Raw genomic sequence first — 17,292 nt, 5'->3', positions numbered from 1 at the left:
TCTTTTTTTTTTTTTTAATTCTATGGATGTTTTGGGTCAGTGATCTCTTTTCATTATTTTGCATTTTCTTTGACTGTTGTGTCAATGTTTTTTCTTTTTTTTTTTTTTTTAACACGGTAACCCTTGGCTTTTTTGTTTGTTTTTTTTTTCTTACAACTTTATTTTTTTTAAAAAAAAAAGAGTGATACATATACAGATTTTTTGTATTTTGGCACAACATATTAATATTTTGTTAGTACTTAATTCTTTTAGAAGTTTGATAGCATGCATAGAAATCCCACTAGTTACCATAAGCATGAAGTACATGTAGGACAGAACGTAACATGAAAACAGATTTCTTATTGGGTATAGATTAAGCATAATGATCTCTGAATACCAAAAATTGCCACAGGCTATTATCTTACCTCTTGGATTATTAATGATTTAAGGTCCAGCTGTACCACATTCTGAGAGGGTGCTATACTTTTTTTTTTTCCTAAGAAGGACAGAGGCTTTCATTTTTTTTTTTTTTTTTGGCCTTTGTTTTTCTTGAGCTTCATATAGTCTGTGAGTTGTTTCTGGGGGTGTTCAGAGCTTTCTGGGGTTAGTATCCAATTATCAGTGACTGCATATTATGTCTGTTCTTCTGTGACTGGGTTACCTCACTCAGGATGATATTCTCTAGATGAATCCATTTTCTTAGGAATTTCATAAAGTCATTGTTTCTGATAGCTGAGTAGTACTCTATCGTGTAAATATACCATAATTTTTGTATCCATTCATCTACTGAAGTACATCTGGGTTCTTTCCAGCTTCTGGCTATTATAAGTAAGGCCGCTATGAACATTGTAGTGTATGTGTCTTTATTGTATGTTGGAGCATCTCTGGGATATATGCCCAGAAGTGGAATAACTGGGTCTTCAGGTAGTACTATGTCCAATTTTCTGAGGAATCAACAGACTGATTTCTAGAGTTGTACCACAATTTCTGTATCCATTCCTCTGTTGAAGGACATCTGGATTCTTTCCAGCTCTGGCTATTATAAATAAGGCTGCTATGAACATGGTGGAACATGTGTCCTTGTTAGATGTTGGAGCTTCTTTTGGGTATATGCCCAAGAGTGGTACAGCTTGGTCTTCAGGTAGTTCTATGTCCAATTTTCTGAGGAACCACCAGACTGATTTCCAGAGTGGTTGTACCAGTTTACAGTCTCACCAACAATGGAGGAGTGTTCCTCTTTCTCCACATCCATGCCAGCATCTACTGTCACCTGAGTTTTTGATATTAGCCATTCTGAATGGTGTGAAGTGAAACCTCAGGGTTGTTTTGGTTTGCATTTTCCTGATGACTAGGGGTGTTGAGCTTTTATTTAGGTGATTCTCAGCCATTTGAAATTCCACAGTTGAGAATTCTTTGTTTAGCTCCGTACCCCATTTTAAATGGGATTATTTGATTCTCTAGATCTAGCTTCTTGAGTTCTTTGTATATATTAGATACTAGACCTCTATCAGATGTGGGATTGGTAAAGATCTTTTTCCAAATTGTTGGGTGCCATTTTGTCCTTTTGACAGTGTTCTTTGCCTTACAGAAGCTTTGCAATTGCATGAGGTCCCATTTGTCGATTCTTGATCTTAGAGTATAAGTCACTGATGTTCTGTTCAAGAAAAGGTCTCCTAAGCCTATGTATTCTAAGCTTTCCCCTACTTTCTCTTCTAATAGTTTCAGTGTACCTGGTTTTATGTGGAGGTCTTTTGATCCACTTGGACTTGAGCTTTGTACAAGGAGATAGGAAAGAATCAATTTTCATTCTTCTGCATGCTGCCAGTTGAACCAGCACCATTTGTTGAAGAGGCTGCCCTGTTTCCATTGAATGTTTTTAGCACCTTTGTCAAAGATCAAATGACCATAGATGTGTGGGTTCATTTCTGAGTTTTCAATTCTATTCCATTGATCTATCTGCCTGTCTCAGTGCCAATACCATGCAGGGTTTTTTGTTTGTTTGTTTGTTTGTTTGTTTGTTTGTTTGTTTGTTTTATCACAATTGACCTGTAATGTAGCTTGAGGTCAGGGATGGTGATTCTCCCAGAAGCTGTTTTATTGTTGAGAATGGTTGTTTGCTATCCTGGGTTTTTTATTATTACAAATGAATTTGCAAATTGTTCTTTCTAACTCTATGAAGAATGGAGTTGAAATCTTGATGGGGATTACCTTGAATATGTAGATTGCCTTAGGCACGATGGCCATTTTTACTATGTTGATCCTTCCAATCCATGAGCATCAGAGATCTTTCCATCTTCTGAGGTCTTCTTCAATTTTCTTCTTCAGAGACTTGAAGTTCTTGTCATACAGATCTTTCACTTGCTTGGTTAGGGTCACCCCCAGGTATTTTATAGTCTTTGTGACTATTGTTAAGGGTGTCAGTTCTCTAATTTCTTTCTCAACCTGTTTGTCCTTCGAGTAGAGGAAGTCTACTGATTTGTTTGAGTTAATTTTATATCCAGCCACATTGCTGAAGTTGTTTATCAGCTGTGAAAGTTCTCTGGTGGAATTTTTTGGGTTACTTAAGTATACTATAATATCATCTGCAAATGGTGATATTTTTACTTCTTCCTTTCCAATTTGTATCCCTTTGACCTGTTTCTGCTGTCTGGTGGCTCTGGATAAGTACTTCCAGTACTATATTGAATATGTAAGGAGAGAGTGGGCAGACTTGTCTAGTCCCTGATTTTAGTGGGATTGCTTCAAGCTTCTTGCCATTTAGTTTGATGCTGGCTACTGGTTTGCTGTATGTTGCTTTTACTATGTTTAAGTATGAGCCTTTAATTCCTGACCTTTCTAAAACTTTTAACATGAAGGGGTGTTGAATTTTTTCATATGCTTTCTCAGGATCTAGATAGACGATCATGTGGGGTTTTTTTTTTCCTTTGAGTTTTTTTTTTAATATAGTGTATGACATTGATGCATTTCTGTATATTGAACCATCCTTTCATCCCTGAGATGAAGCCTCCTTGATCATGGTGAATGATCATTTTGATGTGTTCTTGGATTCGGTTTACAAGAATTTTATTATTTTTGCATCAATGTTCATGAGGGAAATTGGTCTAAATTTCTTTATTTGTAGGATCTTTGTGTGGTTTAGGTGTGAGCATAATTGTGGCTTCAAAGAACGAGTTGGGTAGTGTTCCTTTTGTTTCTATTTTACTAAATTGTTTGGAGAATATTGGTATTAGGTCTTGTATGAAGGTCTGATAGAATTCTATACTAAACACATCTGGTCTTGGGTTTGTTGTTGTTGTTGTTGTTGTTTGTTTGTTTTTTGAGATACTTTTGATGACTGCTTCTATTTCTTTAAAATATATTTTCTTCTCAGCACCTCATGGCACCTTCTCCAAAAATTGACCATATAGTTGGTCACAAAACAGGCCTCAACAGATACAAGAACATGAAAATAATCCCATGCATCCTATCATATCACCACGGACTAAGGCTGGTCTTCAATAATGACAAAAACAACAAAAAGCCCACATACACATGAACAATGTCCTACTCAGTGATAGCTTGGTCAAGGAAGAAATATAGAAAGAAATCAAAGACTTTGTAGAATTTAATGAAAATTAATGTACAACATACCCAAAGTTATGAAATGCAATGAAAGCAGTGCTAAGAGAAAAAACTCATAGCTCTGCGGTTTGCCAAAATGAAACTGGAGAGAGCATTCACTAACACCTTAACAACATACCTGAAAGCTCTAAAACAAAAAGAAGAAAATACACCCAAGAGGAGTAGAAGGCAGGAAATAATCAAACTCAGAGCTAAAATCAACCAAGTTGAAACAAAAAGAACTATGGAAAGAATCAACAAAACCAAGAGCTGATTCTTTGAGAAAATCAAAAAGATTGATAAACTCTAAGCCAGACTAACTAGAGGGCACAGAGAGAGTTTCTAAATTAACAAAATCAGAAATGAAAGCGGAGACATAACAACAGAAACTGAAGAAATTCAAGAAATCATCAGATTCTACTACAAAAGCCTATACTCAATAAAACTAGAAAATCTAGAGGAAATGGACAATTTTCTAGAGAGATATTAGGCACCAGAGTTAAATCAGGATCAGATAGACAATCTAAATAACCCAATAACCCCTAAAGAAATAGAAGCAGTCATCAAAAGCCCCCCAACCAAAAAAAAAAAAAAAAAAGCCCAGGACTTGATGGGTTTAATGCAGAATTCTATCAGACCTTCATAGAAGACATAATACCACAACTCTCCAAACTATTCCATCAAATAGAAACAGGGGGAGCACTACCCAACTCATTCTTCGAAGCCACAATTATGCTCATTTCTCAACTACAGACTTCACATGTTAATGAATGATATAATTGTGTTATTTTACATTTCTTTTTCATTTAATATTAAGACTATTTTATAAACATTTTTACATGTGAATCAATGGCAGCAAAATTTTTTTCTTTATAAAAAAAATCTTAATTTGTATAGGTAGGTCCACTGTTTAATTTTTTCTAACTTTCCTTTATTGCAAACAACATGAAAATATATCCATTTATGTATATATTCTTGTTTCTTTCTAATAAATTCCTAAAGAAGCAATTCTTGTTCCAAATGTATAAATACTTAAAATACAACAAACAAATGATATTTGAAGATTTCAGGTGTTAATTTCATTGAGTTAAACTACTATTCACACAGTATTTGCACTTTTCGCTTTGAAAGAAGATACAAACTTTGAACTATAAATAACCATTTCTTTCCGTTTGTTATGGCCCTTTACCATCTTCTCTAGATCCAAGGGCAATTGCACCAGGTGTTTACATGGCTCGCTGTTTCCAAAGATCATTGACTAACCAAGGCTTGGGTGAGTAAAGAGGGCCCAGAAATGTGATCACCTACAATCTGAATCTATGCAATAACAAGCATCTTTATCTGATCAAACTCCGTTTTAAAGAATAAGATGGTCTAATAAAAAGAGATAAAAGAGGGAGATAAAATTATGCTTATGGTACTGAATATATATTACTTCCAGCACCTATTTTCTCTTTTATGTTTATGGTGCCAATTCACCTTACCAGAAATTCAGTAGTATAATTTTTTTGCTTTTTTCCAGATCCAGAAATGTATAGAAAAAGCCAACTGAAATTAAATTCTTTATACATGAACTTCTTTTGTATTAACTGTCATTTCACACACAGACACACACACACACACACACACACACACACACACACACCAGCACCTACGCTTGCTCTTATCTCCCTCCCAGTACCCAGTCCTCCTTCCTCTTTCTTGCATTCATGTCTTTTTGTTTTGTAACTCATTAAAGTTAACTGGGGCTGCCTTTGTGACTAGATTTACAACTATCCATTGGAGATTGGTTGGATTGCCATTGGATACACAAATGAAGATCATGACTCAGTGGCTCACCTTCCAGAAGTAATCAGTAGCCAACAGCTCAAGAAAGGAGGATAGGAGGGATAGGGCCATGTCATTCATGACTGTTGGTTGACATGAATCTGTTTCTTATAGTTTTATACCACCAAAAAGAGAACAGAATATTTTACCTCATTATCTAATGTTTGCATTTACATCTCATCAAACCCTAAGGCATAGAAAAACTTGGAGAGTACTCTAGTCTTAGCCTAATGGCGGGCTCATACAACTTTGACTACACTTAGTATTATTAACTGCAATACAACTCATCCTGTTGCTACAGAGTTTCAGCAATGAAGCAACTATTGTGAAGCAGTTTTCTGTCAAAGATCTTGAAAAGATCTCAGTGCCAGCTTGACCCATGACTCCCTAAAGGGAGAAGGCTAGATGACTATGTTGTTTTAGTGACAAAAAGGGGTTCTATCTAACTAGTTATGGAGATGGTTGTCCAAATATAGAGCACAGGTGTATATGATTGTTCTGAGGGCAGAAGTGGCGTCTCCCCAGTAAGCTGGCTGGATTGAGTAGATGAAATAGGAATGTGAGAAACCTTTTTTGTCTCCATATATAAGAAACAGAACAATCAAGGAAGACAGGACATCAGCCTCTGACTTCTACACACACACACACACACACACACACACACACACACACTAGAAGACATGGTAACACACAATAGAAGACATAGCACAACATGTAGAATCTAATTCCAGGTTACATGTCAAGGAAGACAAAAATATAGAATTGGTTTGGGCACTGAAGTAGACTGGGTGACAGATCTGCTCTCACATGCATCCACAGTTAAACCTCTGAACTCTGTTCAAAAACAAGTACCCCTTCCCAAAACATTGTTTATCATGTACTACTGACATTTTGTATGATGGACCCTTCCCCCACACTACCCAGAGAGTGAGACATGCCCAATACACTTCCTATAAGATAGTTTAAGGTAGCCAGCAGAGGAAATACTTTTCACCTTTCATGCAGCTTAGAGCTATAAATATAGCCATCATTTGCAAAACCTCGAAGCACTTACTCTGGACTGCTATGCTATGTCCCCAGTGGCCATCCTCACTTTGACCTGAATAAACCCTTTGTTCTTACACCCGGTATGTCTTCCTATGCCTGTTAAGTTGACAGAGGCATCCTAAAGAAAATGAGGTAAAATTAAAAGCACATAGCTAGAATGAATCTCAAGAATCTGGGATTAGACAAACAAGAACTAAATAAACTGAAAATATTTTCACCTTTCCCCAAAACAAAAATGTTCAGTCAAAATAGCAAGTGGTGAAATCACTTGCATATTACATGAGCATATTACCTGCTGGTCTTGTACATGGAGAGTTTGAAGTTAGCCTGAGCTAACCATATGAGACGGTACAGCTCTTAAAAAAGGGTTAAAGTCTGCATTGGAGAGCATTATAATAAAAGTAATTTTATCACTATATCCTACTTAACTTGTTTTGCTATTAATTATGATTGTTACTGTCAACTAGTTCTATTATTTTTTTCTTCAATAATATGATATCTATAATGACAAAAACATATATTGATATATAGTTTAGGCTCCAGTTTTTATATTAAAATATGTATATAATAGTTATTTATTATATCTTGTACTTTACTCTGATCTGATACTTTGCATCCCAAATCAGCCCTCTAAAGTGCTGGCCACATCGGTGTGTATGGAAACATCCCTCACAAGTTGTGGGGGTTGTTTTGCTTTTTGCTAATGTTAGCTGTTGTTTCTTCCTCTCCTTCCTCCTCCTTTCTTCCTCTTTTTTACAATCTTGAACCTCGGCTGACTAAGGACCCAAGCCAGCCTTTAACTGTAATCCTCCTGTATCTGCCTCTCTCGTGGAGCTATCACTCACAGGACTGGAATTCATGATCAAGTCTTGCTTCCTGTATCCTTGCTGCTGCTTCCTTTTGTAAACTTTCTTTTTGTCCTAGTGGACGCTGAGCCTCTGCCACTGGGCTGCACTCCCAGCCATCGGTTACTTTCCAGCTTGGTAGTCATACGTAGATATTCCTACTGTTCATTATTTTTTTTGGAACTATCTTATTAAAATGCTATCAGGAGGAATATGTAGTCACATATTTCATGTGTGAACAAAACATTATTTAACCAAATTATCTAGCCATTAAATTACACAAAGTAATTGTCAAGAAAATTGTTTTGTTGATCTTAAAATGTTACTTCAGATATTTTATGGTATATTTTCTTTTTTAGTGAAAATTCCTGAACAAAGATTTTATTCCCGAAAATCACGGTGCAGGTAGGAGAATTGCTCTTGATTTTTCTTAACTGCATTATTCTTTTTCTTCTGTCTTAGAGTATTTAATTTTGAATTAAAGTAAGAGATAAGTTTACTCATTGGAGAAAGGGGATAACATCTAAAATGTAAATACAAAGAATAAAAAAAAAAAGTTGATCAAGTTTATCTTTAGAACCTACCTATCTACATCGCTATAGTGGGTAAGAGTACTCACAGGTGCAGCTTTAAAGACTTCTGAGCCGATTCCAGTGTCCCCAAACTGTCCTTAATGGATGATATTTAAAATCTTGGCTAAAGCTGTTTATTTCTGTACTTATCATTGAACTCTCTGATTCCTCATTTTAAAAATAATTTTTCTGACAAGTTCATTGCACTGTAGGATGAATGCAAAGCAGTCACGCTTTTTACTACTGTCTCTCCTGTTTGTGGACGATTGGCCACACAGGGATAAAATTAGCACCAAAAGCCTAGGAAAGGCAAGAAAAGGAATGCCAGAGATTACATAGGCGAGCCTGGAATCTTCTCTGAACTGAATCTACTGTATCTCTATTTCCTGTGACATTATTCATGGGACTAATGAATAACTACTATGGACAGTGGCTTAGGTCATCACAGATAAGCGTCTGAAACTTCACTGAATTTGCACAACTATGTAAATTCACTGCATGAGGTGATAGTGTGCCTTTTCTTCCTTCCTTGCCTTCTTCTAAGGGCCTGGTGTCTATTCAACAACAACAAAGGACCTGTTAGATGTGTACTCCCTACTCCAAAGCCTAGAGAGCTGGTCACATAAGTGGTAATATGGCAGGCATCACTGGAAATAGCCATTCTTGACCTAGAATCCATCACTTTAAGATAAGATATCCTATGGGAAGTTGTCAAATGATAGGTATCAAGATAAGAAAGGATGGGGCTAAAGTGGTTAAGAGTACTTACTTACTGTTCTTCCAAGACCTGTACAGCTGGCATGTGGTGCACATAAATTCATGCAGGCACAGTGCATACACATAAATAACAACAAAAACTTAAAGATAATAGGAAAAACACTAGAATTAGAAGATAGGACTTTTAGACTTGATGCTGTGTAATCATTTAAAAAAATTCTTAACCTTTAAGATCATCTTTTCAAAATGGGACTAGTCCTAGCTATTCTGAGAATATCACAGACTAAGGCATGCTGTGCAGATAGGAAACAGCACTGCATCACTTGCACGTAAAGAAGTGACACTGAGTGACAGTACTCAATCTCTTCCAGTTCCCGACGTATGATTAATATACGTCCATCGTATCTTAACAAAGACCACCGGACATATATTCTAGAAACTTGTAAGAATCCAATGCAGGAAGTTCAGTCCAGAGGAATCCATATATATGGAAGTTGTTTCAAAGTGGCGTCCTTGAAATGTCCTGTGAACAAAAGACCTTCCAACTGGATTGAGAAGACAAGGATACCAACAGGTCTGTTTTTACTATAATTGCTTAAAAGTTTAATAAGTACAATGATCCTTTACATTATATCATCATAATTCCATCCAGTCTGAGTTTTAGGAACTATATTAGTAAATAGGAGAATTAATAACCATTGCCCTCCTATTGCTGAAAAGTACTTACTTATTTTGTCCTGAATGGCTGAAACACATTTAAAAATTCTTTGGTTTAATATAGTCTTGAGAACATTTAGTGACATTATTTGAGATAGCTCTATTCCCTCTACCCTACAACCAAGGACCCTTTTCCTTAATGCTATGACCATATTCTGGTAGTTTCTACTTTTCAAACATGGGATTATTTATCTAGTTGTAAGCATCCTTTTGCTATGTGTCTGTCTCTAATGTGGCCAATTGAAAACCACTGTAGGCCATGGTTGTGCCTTGAGTATCCTGAACTACCCCTTAGAGAAGACCAAATAACATTGACTCAATTCTGATTCATCACAGCAACCAATTGGTCTAAGTTGTATAAAGTAAAGCTAAATTCAATTTCGCCTTCATTCTTTTACTGGAACAAATCTAGAAATCATGCCAAATGAAAAGCCAGGCATAAAATAGAAAATGCTATCTGACTGCACATATATAAATCCAAAGTTAACTGGAGATAAAACAAACAGTTCCTAGAGTAGATGCTCTGTGGAAAACTGAGTGGTTCCTAGGAATCCCTTTAGGAATTGTCTTTCTATATCCTAATTGTAGTGATGATTTCACAAGTCTTGAAAACTGTTGGAATGTCAAGGTCTTAGGTCAGAGCAAATAGCTGAAGACAATGGTCTGCTGAGGCAGGAAAGACTGAGGAAGGGGCTGCAACCCTGTCCACACACACTAGATTGGAAGTGTCTTTTAGATGTTGAACTTGAGCTACTGAATAGGCTGCTGATTATCAGTGTGCAGTTTAGAAAAGAGAACTGGGCATAGAATACATTTAGGAGTCTTGAAAAAATAGATCATGGTTTACAGTAATAGCTCTGGAAGGCATGTATAAGGAAGTGAGTGTGCAAGCTAATACAACCACTCTGGAAATCTGTCTGGCGATACCTCAGAAAATTGGATATAGTACTACCTGAAGACCCAGCTATTCCACTTCTGGGCATATACCCCAGAGACACTTTAATACACAACAAAGATATATGCACCACAATGTTCATATCGGCTCTATTTATAATAGCCAGAAGCTGGAAGGAACCCAGATGTCCTTCAGAAGATGAATGGATACAAAAATTGTGGTACATATACACAATGGAATACTACTCAGCCACCAGAAACAATGACTTAACCAAATTCTTAAGAAAATGGCTGCATCTAGAGAAGATCATCCTGAGTGAGATAACCCAGTCACAAAAGAACAGACATAATATGCAGTCACTGATAGTGGGATGCTAACCCCAGAGGCTTGCACTCCCCCAGAAACAACTCACAGACTGTATGAAGTCCAAGAAATAAAGAAAACAAAAACTATACATATATTCACAAAACAAGAAGACTTTGACTATTTCCATGTTGCGTTTTGTTTTGCATGTACTTTACGCTTATTGCAACTAGTAGGTTTTCAATGCATACTGTCAAGCCCTTGAAAAAAATCAAGTACTGACTAAAAAACATATTCACATGGTTTTATGTAAAATTTATTTTAATGTCTGAAAAAACAGTACTGACAAAAATGTATAATTTTAAGCAAAAAATGTTTAAAATCTTTACATTTATCTTTGTTTTGCAAAATAAAGTCGTTTAAAAAATAAAAAAAATAAAAAAAAAAAAAAGGAAGTGAGTGTGCATAGAGACAGAGGACAAAGGGCCAAATCTCCAAAAGTCCCCACAGTGATTGGTCAGGACAAGAAGAACCAACACAGTAGACTGAGGTAGTATAGAAAGAAAACCCTGCGGGTAGGAAGGAAACGCAGTGAATATGGAGTTCCAAAAGACAAGCCAGGACAAGTCAAATAGGAGATAAGGAGCAGCCGAGTCTGAGACGTCTGACCCGGTTCTATGGCATGGGAGTGGAGTGCAGAGGTTCCGTGCACCTGAAGCCCATCTACAGGTGGGAGAGAAAGGCTGGCTTGCTGCAGTCTACAACCTGAATGCAACCTAAAAACAGAAGAAAAAATAGAACTCACCTAAAAATAGAAGAAAACTGACTCCACAGTGTTTCCTCTGCTCGCCACGTGTGCACGCCCCCTCCATTCACCGTACATGAGAATGATTTCATATAGTTTAGAAACTAAAAGAATGGTCTTCTCTAGTTTTTCCTGAGCTAAGATCCTCATCTTTCCTTAACTATTTTTTATTTTATAAACAAATGTCCTATAGAATCTTGATGATATTAAAATAAAAGTTCTGCAATTTTCTTTCTTTTGTTCTTTGTTCCCTTTGACGTGCTATATCTTCATTATTGCTCTGTTTCTTACAAGAAGAAAATTTGTCCTTTCCTATTATTGAACTTATTGAGAAGAAAATGGCTTATGTCGTAAGTTAAAGAAAGGCTCAGTCAGTCTCTAGTTCTGGACATGTTATAATTACTGATGAGATTGTACAAAAATGAGCTCTGCTCTCCAAAGCAGGGTGGAGACATGTGTTCCTGACCAATACGGGCAGCTACTTTATGTCTAAGTCATCTGCTCTGGACTTGACCAGCATATATACTGCACCCTGCATCCCCCACTCTTTGGCTTAACAAAACCACCAGCTCTGGAAATAACCGGTGGCACCCAGAAGCCATTTCATTCTTGGAGTGTGGTCCACACTCTGTAACTACTTCTAATGACACTGATATATCTTAGATACCGATAGAAATAAGCAGCAAAACAAACAAGCAAACAAGTAGTTTCTGATGCAGAGTTGAAAGTTGAAGAGTTTCCCGTTATGTTTTCTCCCCACTGGAGAACACTGAAGTTTTTAAAGGAAGTACACAAGAGGATGCCCACACATGCCTTAAGCCCTCGTGGCAGTGAGTCAGAGTGTTTGTAGACTGTCTCTGGCGTTCGTTAATTTTTATTAATAATCATGTTGCTTTTTAAAGTCCATGTGCTTTTAATGAAGGTTCCATTTGGTCCTTCTACACTATAAGTAAGAGAACTGCAGTCAAGTTGTATCTCATGGGACCCATAATCACTACTGTTTTATCTTCTCAGTGTGAGGCTACACAAGAAACAACCAGATGTCTGTAGTCACGTTATCTGACTGGAAGTCAAAATCTGGGAAGGTAAACTAGCAGAGCTGGGGGATAGGGAACCATTGCTGACCCAGTTCCAAACTTAAGGGCTATAGTTTGCACACCAGCTCTGACCACCACATATAAATCCCCAGCACATTCGGTTCATTCTTTTTGGCTTAATTGGCTGCACACCAACCAAGCTGTTAGCAGTCAGTATTGTTAGAACTTCTTGTTTCTCTAACTCAGCTGAGGTTAACAACTCTAATTCTAGATGAATTTAGCTGGCCTTCTCTGTCCACATCCTGGATTAAAGAGTACTTCACTCTTAATAGATGACTTTAATTCACATTTCACATCCACATGCATGTGCACACACATGCAAAGACATACCCAAGAGGTGATCTAGCAAAATGTCCTCAACTTCTACAACTCCTGCAGTAAATAAAATTACTTCAGTCATCCTTCTTGTTTCAGAAAAATGAATCTTTTTTATTAATTATTTTAACTATTTACATTCCAAATGGTGCCCCTTCCTGGTTTCCCCTCCATGAGTTCTTCACCCCATTCCCCCTCCCTACTTTTCTGAGAGGGTGCTCCCCCACCCACCCACTCCTACCTCATCCTGCTAGCACCCGCTTCCCTGAGGCATTATGTTTCTACAGGATTAAATGCATCCTTTCCTCCTGAGGCCAGACAAGGCAGTCCTCTGCTACATATGTAGGGGGAGCTATAAACCAGCCCACATATGCTACAAACCAGCCCTCCTATACTCTTTGGTTGATGGCTTAGTCCCTGGGAGCTCTGAGGGGTCCCGGTTAGTGGATACCAGTGGTCACCCTATTGGGCTCCCTTCCCCTTCACCTCCTTCAGTCTTTCCCCTGACTCTTCCATAGGGATCCCCATTCTCAATCCAATGGTTGCCTGTAAGTATCTGCATCAGTCTCAGTCAGCTGCTGGTACAGCATCTCAGATGACAGCCATGCTGGGATCCAACATGGCATCAGTAATAGTGTCAGGGTTTGATGCCTGTGCATGGGATGGATCCCAAGTTAGGCTGGTCTCTGGGTGGCCTCTCCTTCAGTCTCTGTTCATCTTTTGTTCCTGTATTTTCTTTAGACAGGAACAATTCTGGGTAAAAAAAAAATTTTTGAAGATGGGTGGGTGGTCCCATGCCTCAAATGGGAGCCATGTCTATCTACTGAATGTGTCTCTTTAGTTTCCATCTCCCCACTGTTAGGCATTTCTGCTAAGGCCATCCAATTGGGTCCTGGGAACCTGTTACATCCCTGGTGTTTGGGACTTTCTAGAGGTTCCCTCCGCCCCCATCCTTTACTGCTGCATATTTTCATTCATTCTCTTGGTCTCTAGGCTTCTCTCCTGTCTCCCCCATACTTGATCATGCCCCCCTTTTTCCTTTTCCTCCCCTCTGTCATCCAATTCCCTCCTTCTCTCTGCCTCCTGTGATTATTTTGTCTTTCCTTCTAAGTGGAATTGAAGTATCCATACTTGGGCCTTCCTTCTTGTTAAGGTTCACATAGTCTGTGAATCGTATCATGGATATTTGAAACTTTTTGGCTAATATTCAATTATCAGTGAGTACATACCATGTATGTCCTTTTGGGTCTGGGTTACCTCATCAGAATGATATTTTCTAGTTATATCTATTTGCCTGCAAGATTCATGATGCCCTCATTTTTAATAGCTGAGTAGTAATCCATTGTGTAAATGAACCATATTTTCTGCATCCATTCTTCAGTTGAGGGACATCGGGGTTCTTTCCAGCTTCTGACTATTACAAATAAGGCTGCTATGAACATAGTGGAGCATGTTCATACCTTGTGCTATGGTACAGCATCTTTTGGATAGATGCCTAGTAGTGGTATAGCTAAGTCTTAAGGTAGAACTATTTTCAATTTTCTGAGGAACTGACAGACTCCTCATTGTTGGTGGGATTGCAAACTGATACAACCACTCTGGAAATCAATCTGTCAGTTCCTCAGAAAATTGAATGTCCTTTTTTTTTTTTTACATTAATTATCCAGGAGTGCTCTGCTCCTGTGTCCAGCAATTTCCTCAGTGGCATAATTTTAGTGACTGCTTCTTATCTTCCTCAAATATGATCAGTAAGCACCACAGTCGCAGCATCCTGTGTGCATCTCAGCCTGCTACAGTCTGGCCTGGCGTCCCGTCCTGTGCACATCTCAGCCTGCTACAGTCTGGCCTGGCGTCCGGTCCTGTGTGCATCTCAGCCTGCTACAGTCTGGCCTGGCGTCCGGATATCATGGAATAATTATACTCATTATTCCTCACCACACTAGTTCTCTAAACCCCCCTCTCTCCCTCCCTCCTTCCCTCCCTTCCTTCCCCTCCCCCTCCTGATTCATTGAGATCTTAAATGTTTCCATATCATTCATTACTCTTAGTTTTGTTTCAGTTCACTAACCCTGATGATGTATGTGAAGGACTCCGCCTCCACCTAAACACTGAGTGGTCCATTTGTCTCTCTTCTCACCTCATACTTTCTCCTCAGCATTCTCCTCTGTACCTTTATCTTCTTCATTCAACAACCAAACATCATAAGTTTATGTCTCCAGTCTAGCTCACTCCTCGATTCTATATTTACCTGTCTACTGGACTTCTCTATTTTGTTTCCTTGGTCCCTGAGTATTTCTGCTCACCTTACTATATTATAATTCCTCTCTCCTCCTGAATTCTATATCTCAGGCAGTATATTGCGATGATCTATTTATTTGAGTAATGTCCTGATCTTCTGAATCTCTGTAAGGCAAAGGACACCATCAATAGGACAAAACAGCAGGCTATAGATTGGGAGAAGATCTGTACTAAGCCTACATCTAGCAGAGGGCTAACGATTCTTCCAAGACTACACAGGAAAACGTACCCATTCTATATTAACGATTCTGGTTCTACTCACTTCATCCACATACTTCTGTTTAATCCAGTCTTTGTCCCTGTCCCTTGAATGTCTTCATTACCTCCTAACCTGCCCCCAGCTCTCATCTCAGTTTTCCTTATCACTCTGTAGCATGGTTTCAGAAATACAAACCAACTATACAACTTTCATGAAAAAAAATGTCATTCCCAACCATGTGTACTAATCATATTCTAATCACAAAGCATTCCTGTTTAGAGAGGCCACTAAAAATGTTATTATTATAAACAAAGCTTCTAGTTTTGAGCAATTTTATCATACTTAACTCACATATCAGCCACTATAAACCAAATTTGTGATTTTCTAAACAAGCGATGTTAGCTAACTACTTAGAACAGATCTTCTTAAATTTCCCATTCACGGCCCCTTTTACCTGAGAAACTTTTTCATGATCCCAAGTATATAAAATAGATATGCTACTCCAAAGTGATAAACTATAATGAAATTTATTTCTACACAATTTTAGTGTACATGTGATATAACCATTTAATAAAAATGAAAATGTTGTTTAGGAATAATGCTCAGTTGGTAGAGTAATTGTCTTGCAAGGACAAGTACCTGAGTTACAACCCTAGTACCCAGAATCCAGGCATGGTGTTACTATTTGTAATACCATTGGAGGAGGCAAAGAAAGACAAGTTTCTGTGGCTGACTATCCAGCTAGCCTAGCTGCCTGGTGAATTCCAAGCCAGCGAAAGACTGTTTCAAAAGTGAAGAAGAAAGAAGAATGAGGAAGAGGATGAGGAAGAGAACCTTGTATGTATACTAATTTGTAACATACACTGGTTTTGAATTTGATCTAAAGTGTTTCAGGCAGAGTTTGTTGGTGTTGCATGACATGCTGGCATGCCCAATGCAAATTGCACATTTGGTGCTCACACAATTCGGTGAATGGTGCAGGATGCCTCAGAGTCACCCACACCTTTAATTTTTAAATGTTATTGCACTATAATGTCGTAATTAACATTTCTTCCACATCTAATGTAACGAGGGGATTTCTAACATGGCCTTCTAACAGTCTTTCTACCTCCTCAGATCAGAAGCTTAACATCACTAATTGTTGTCTTCGTCTCTCGCCCTGTTCCAGTTCTGTAGAGAGCCCTAGACATACCCAGGACCTCCACCTCACTTCTACCCTTCTAACCATTTCACTACCACACTCCCAGCCACCAGCCTCATAAACTGCTTCCGTCGTCTTACAAGAGATCTCTATGCTTGTCCACCTTTGCCCTGTTCAGGCAATTTTTAAGTCAGCAGCCAGCATGATCTTGTTTAAAAACCTCACACTGTGGCACACATGCTTCTGTTCCAAGCTCTCCAGCTGACACTCATAGTCCTTACAATGGCTATGACAGAGTTCTCAGCCTGTGGTTCTCTGTATAGTTTACTTGTTTTCTCCCTTGGTATGGAATTTGGCTTAATACCAGATTGATAAATAATATAATCATGTATGCATTTATTTGTATGTATGTATTTGTGGTTGCTCCCTAGAGTCACATCACCAGCTGAAAAGCAGAGCAAAAAGATGTACATCTTTTCAAAGCAAGAGGACTGGTACCAATTGGACAGATGATGAAAAACGAATTTACAGAGATAAAAGAATAGCTCGAACGCAGGAAATACTACAGTATTTACTCCCTATCGTGGAATCCTCTAAAAACAGGAAACCTACTCAAATGAATGATCTAGTCAATCCAAGAGCCGACTTCCAACAACATCAGTAAGTCAATGGTGTTTGTCATGTTTACCTGTGTAGTGCTGGGGATCCAGTCCGGGCCCTTGTGTATGCTGTGCAAATGTTCTACCTCCAAGCCACCCCCAGCCCATTCCTTACTATTTAATACAGTTTTATAAGAAAGCACAGCTTGTTAGTCCAGTATTTTTAGAAACAAATTTGGGCACTTTAAAACCACATACACTACATCACAAACCCAAGGTCATAATTATATATTTAGTATGTGAAGACTGAGTGATCAAACATTATTTGACCTGTTA

The 17,292-nt window shown here is 38.1% G+C and overlaps 1 protein-coding gene across 1 annotated transcript in view; it reads left to right on the top strand.

Moving 5' to 3' along the window:
* AGBL3 (AGBL carboxypeptidase 3) overlaps positions 1-17,292 on the top strand; it is a gene marked incomplete at its 3' end in the record, with an annotated part of 95,681 nt that overhangs the window by 63,882 nt on the left and 14,507 nt on the right. The window contains exons 15-18 of the mRNA XM_080931799.1: positions 4,781-4,852; positions 7,658-7,703; positions 8,959-9,161; positions 16,789-17,017. Of these exons, the coding sequence (XP_080787925.1) occupies positions 4,781-4,852; positions 7,658-7,703; positions 8,959-9,161; positions 16,789-17,017 (550 nt within the window). The remainder of the gene's footprint in view (positions 1-4,780; positions 4,853-7,657; positions 7,704-8,958; positions 9,162-16,788; positions 17,018-17,292) is intronic.

Source organism: Micromys minutus, assembly GCF_963924665.1.
Source record: "Micromys minutus genome assembly, chromosome: 18".
NCBI classification, from domain to species: Eukaryota; Metazoa; Chordata; class Mammalia; order Rodentia; family Muridae; genus Micromys; species Micromys minutus.
Note: the sequence above shows the minus strand (reverse complement) of the source record. Positions and strands in the feature narration are given on the sequence as shown.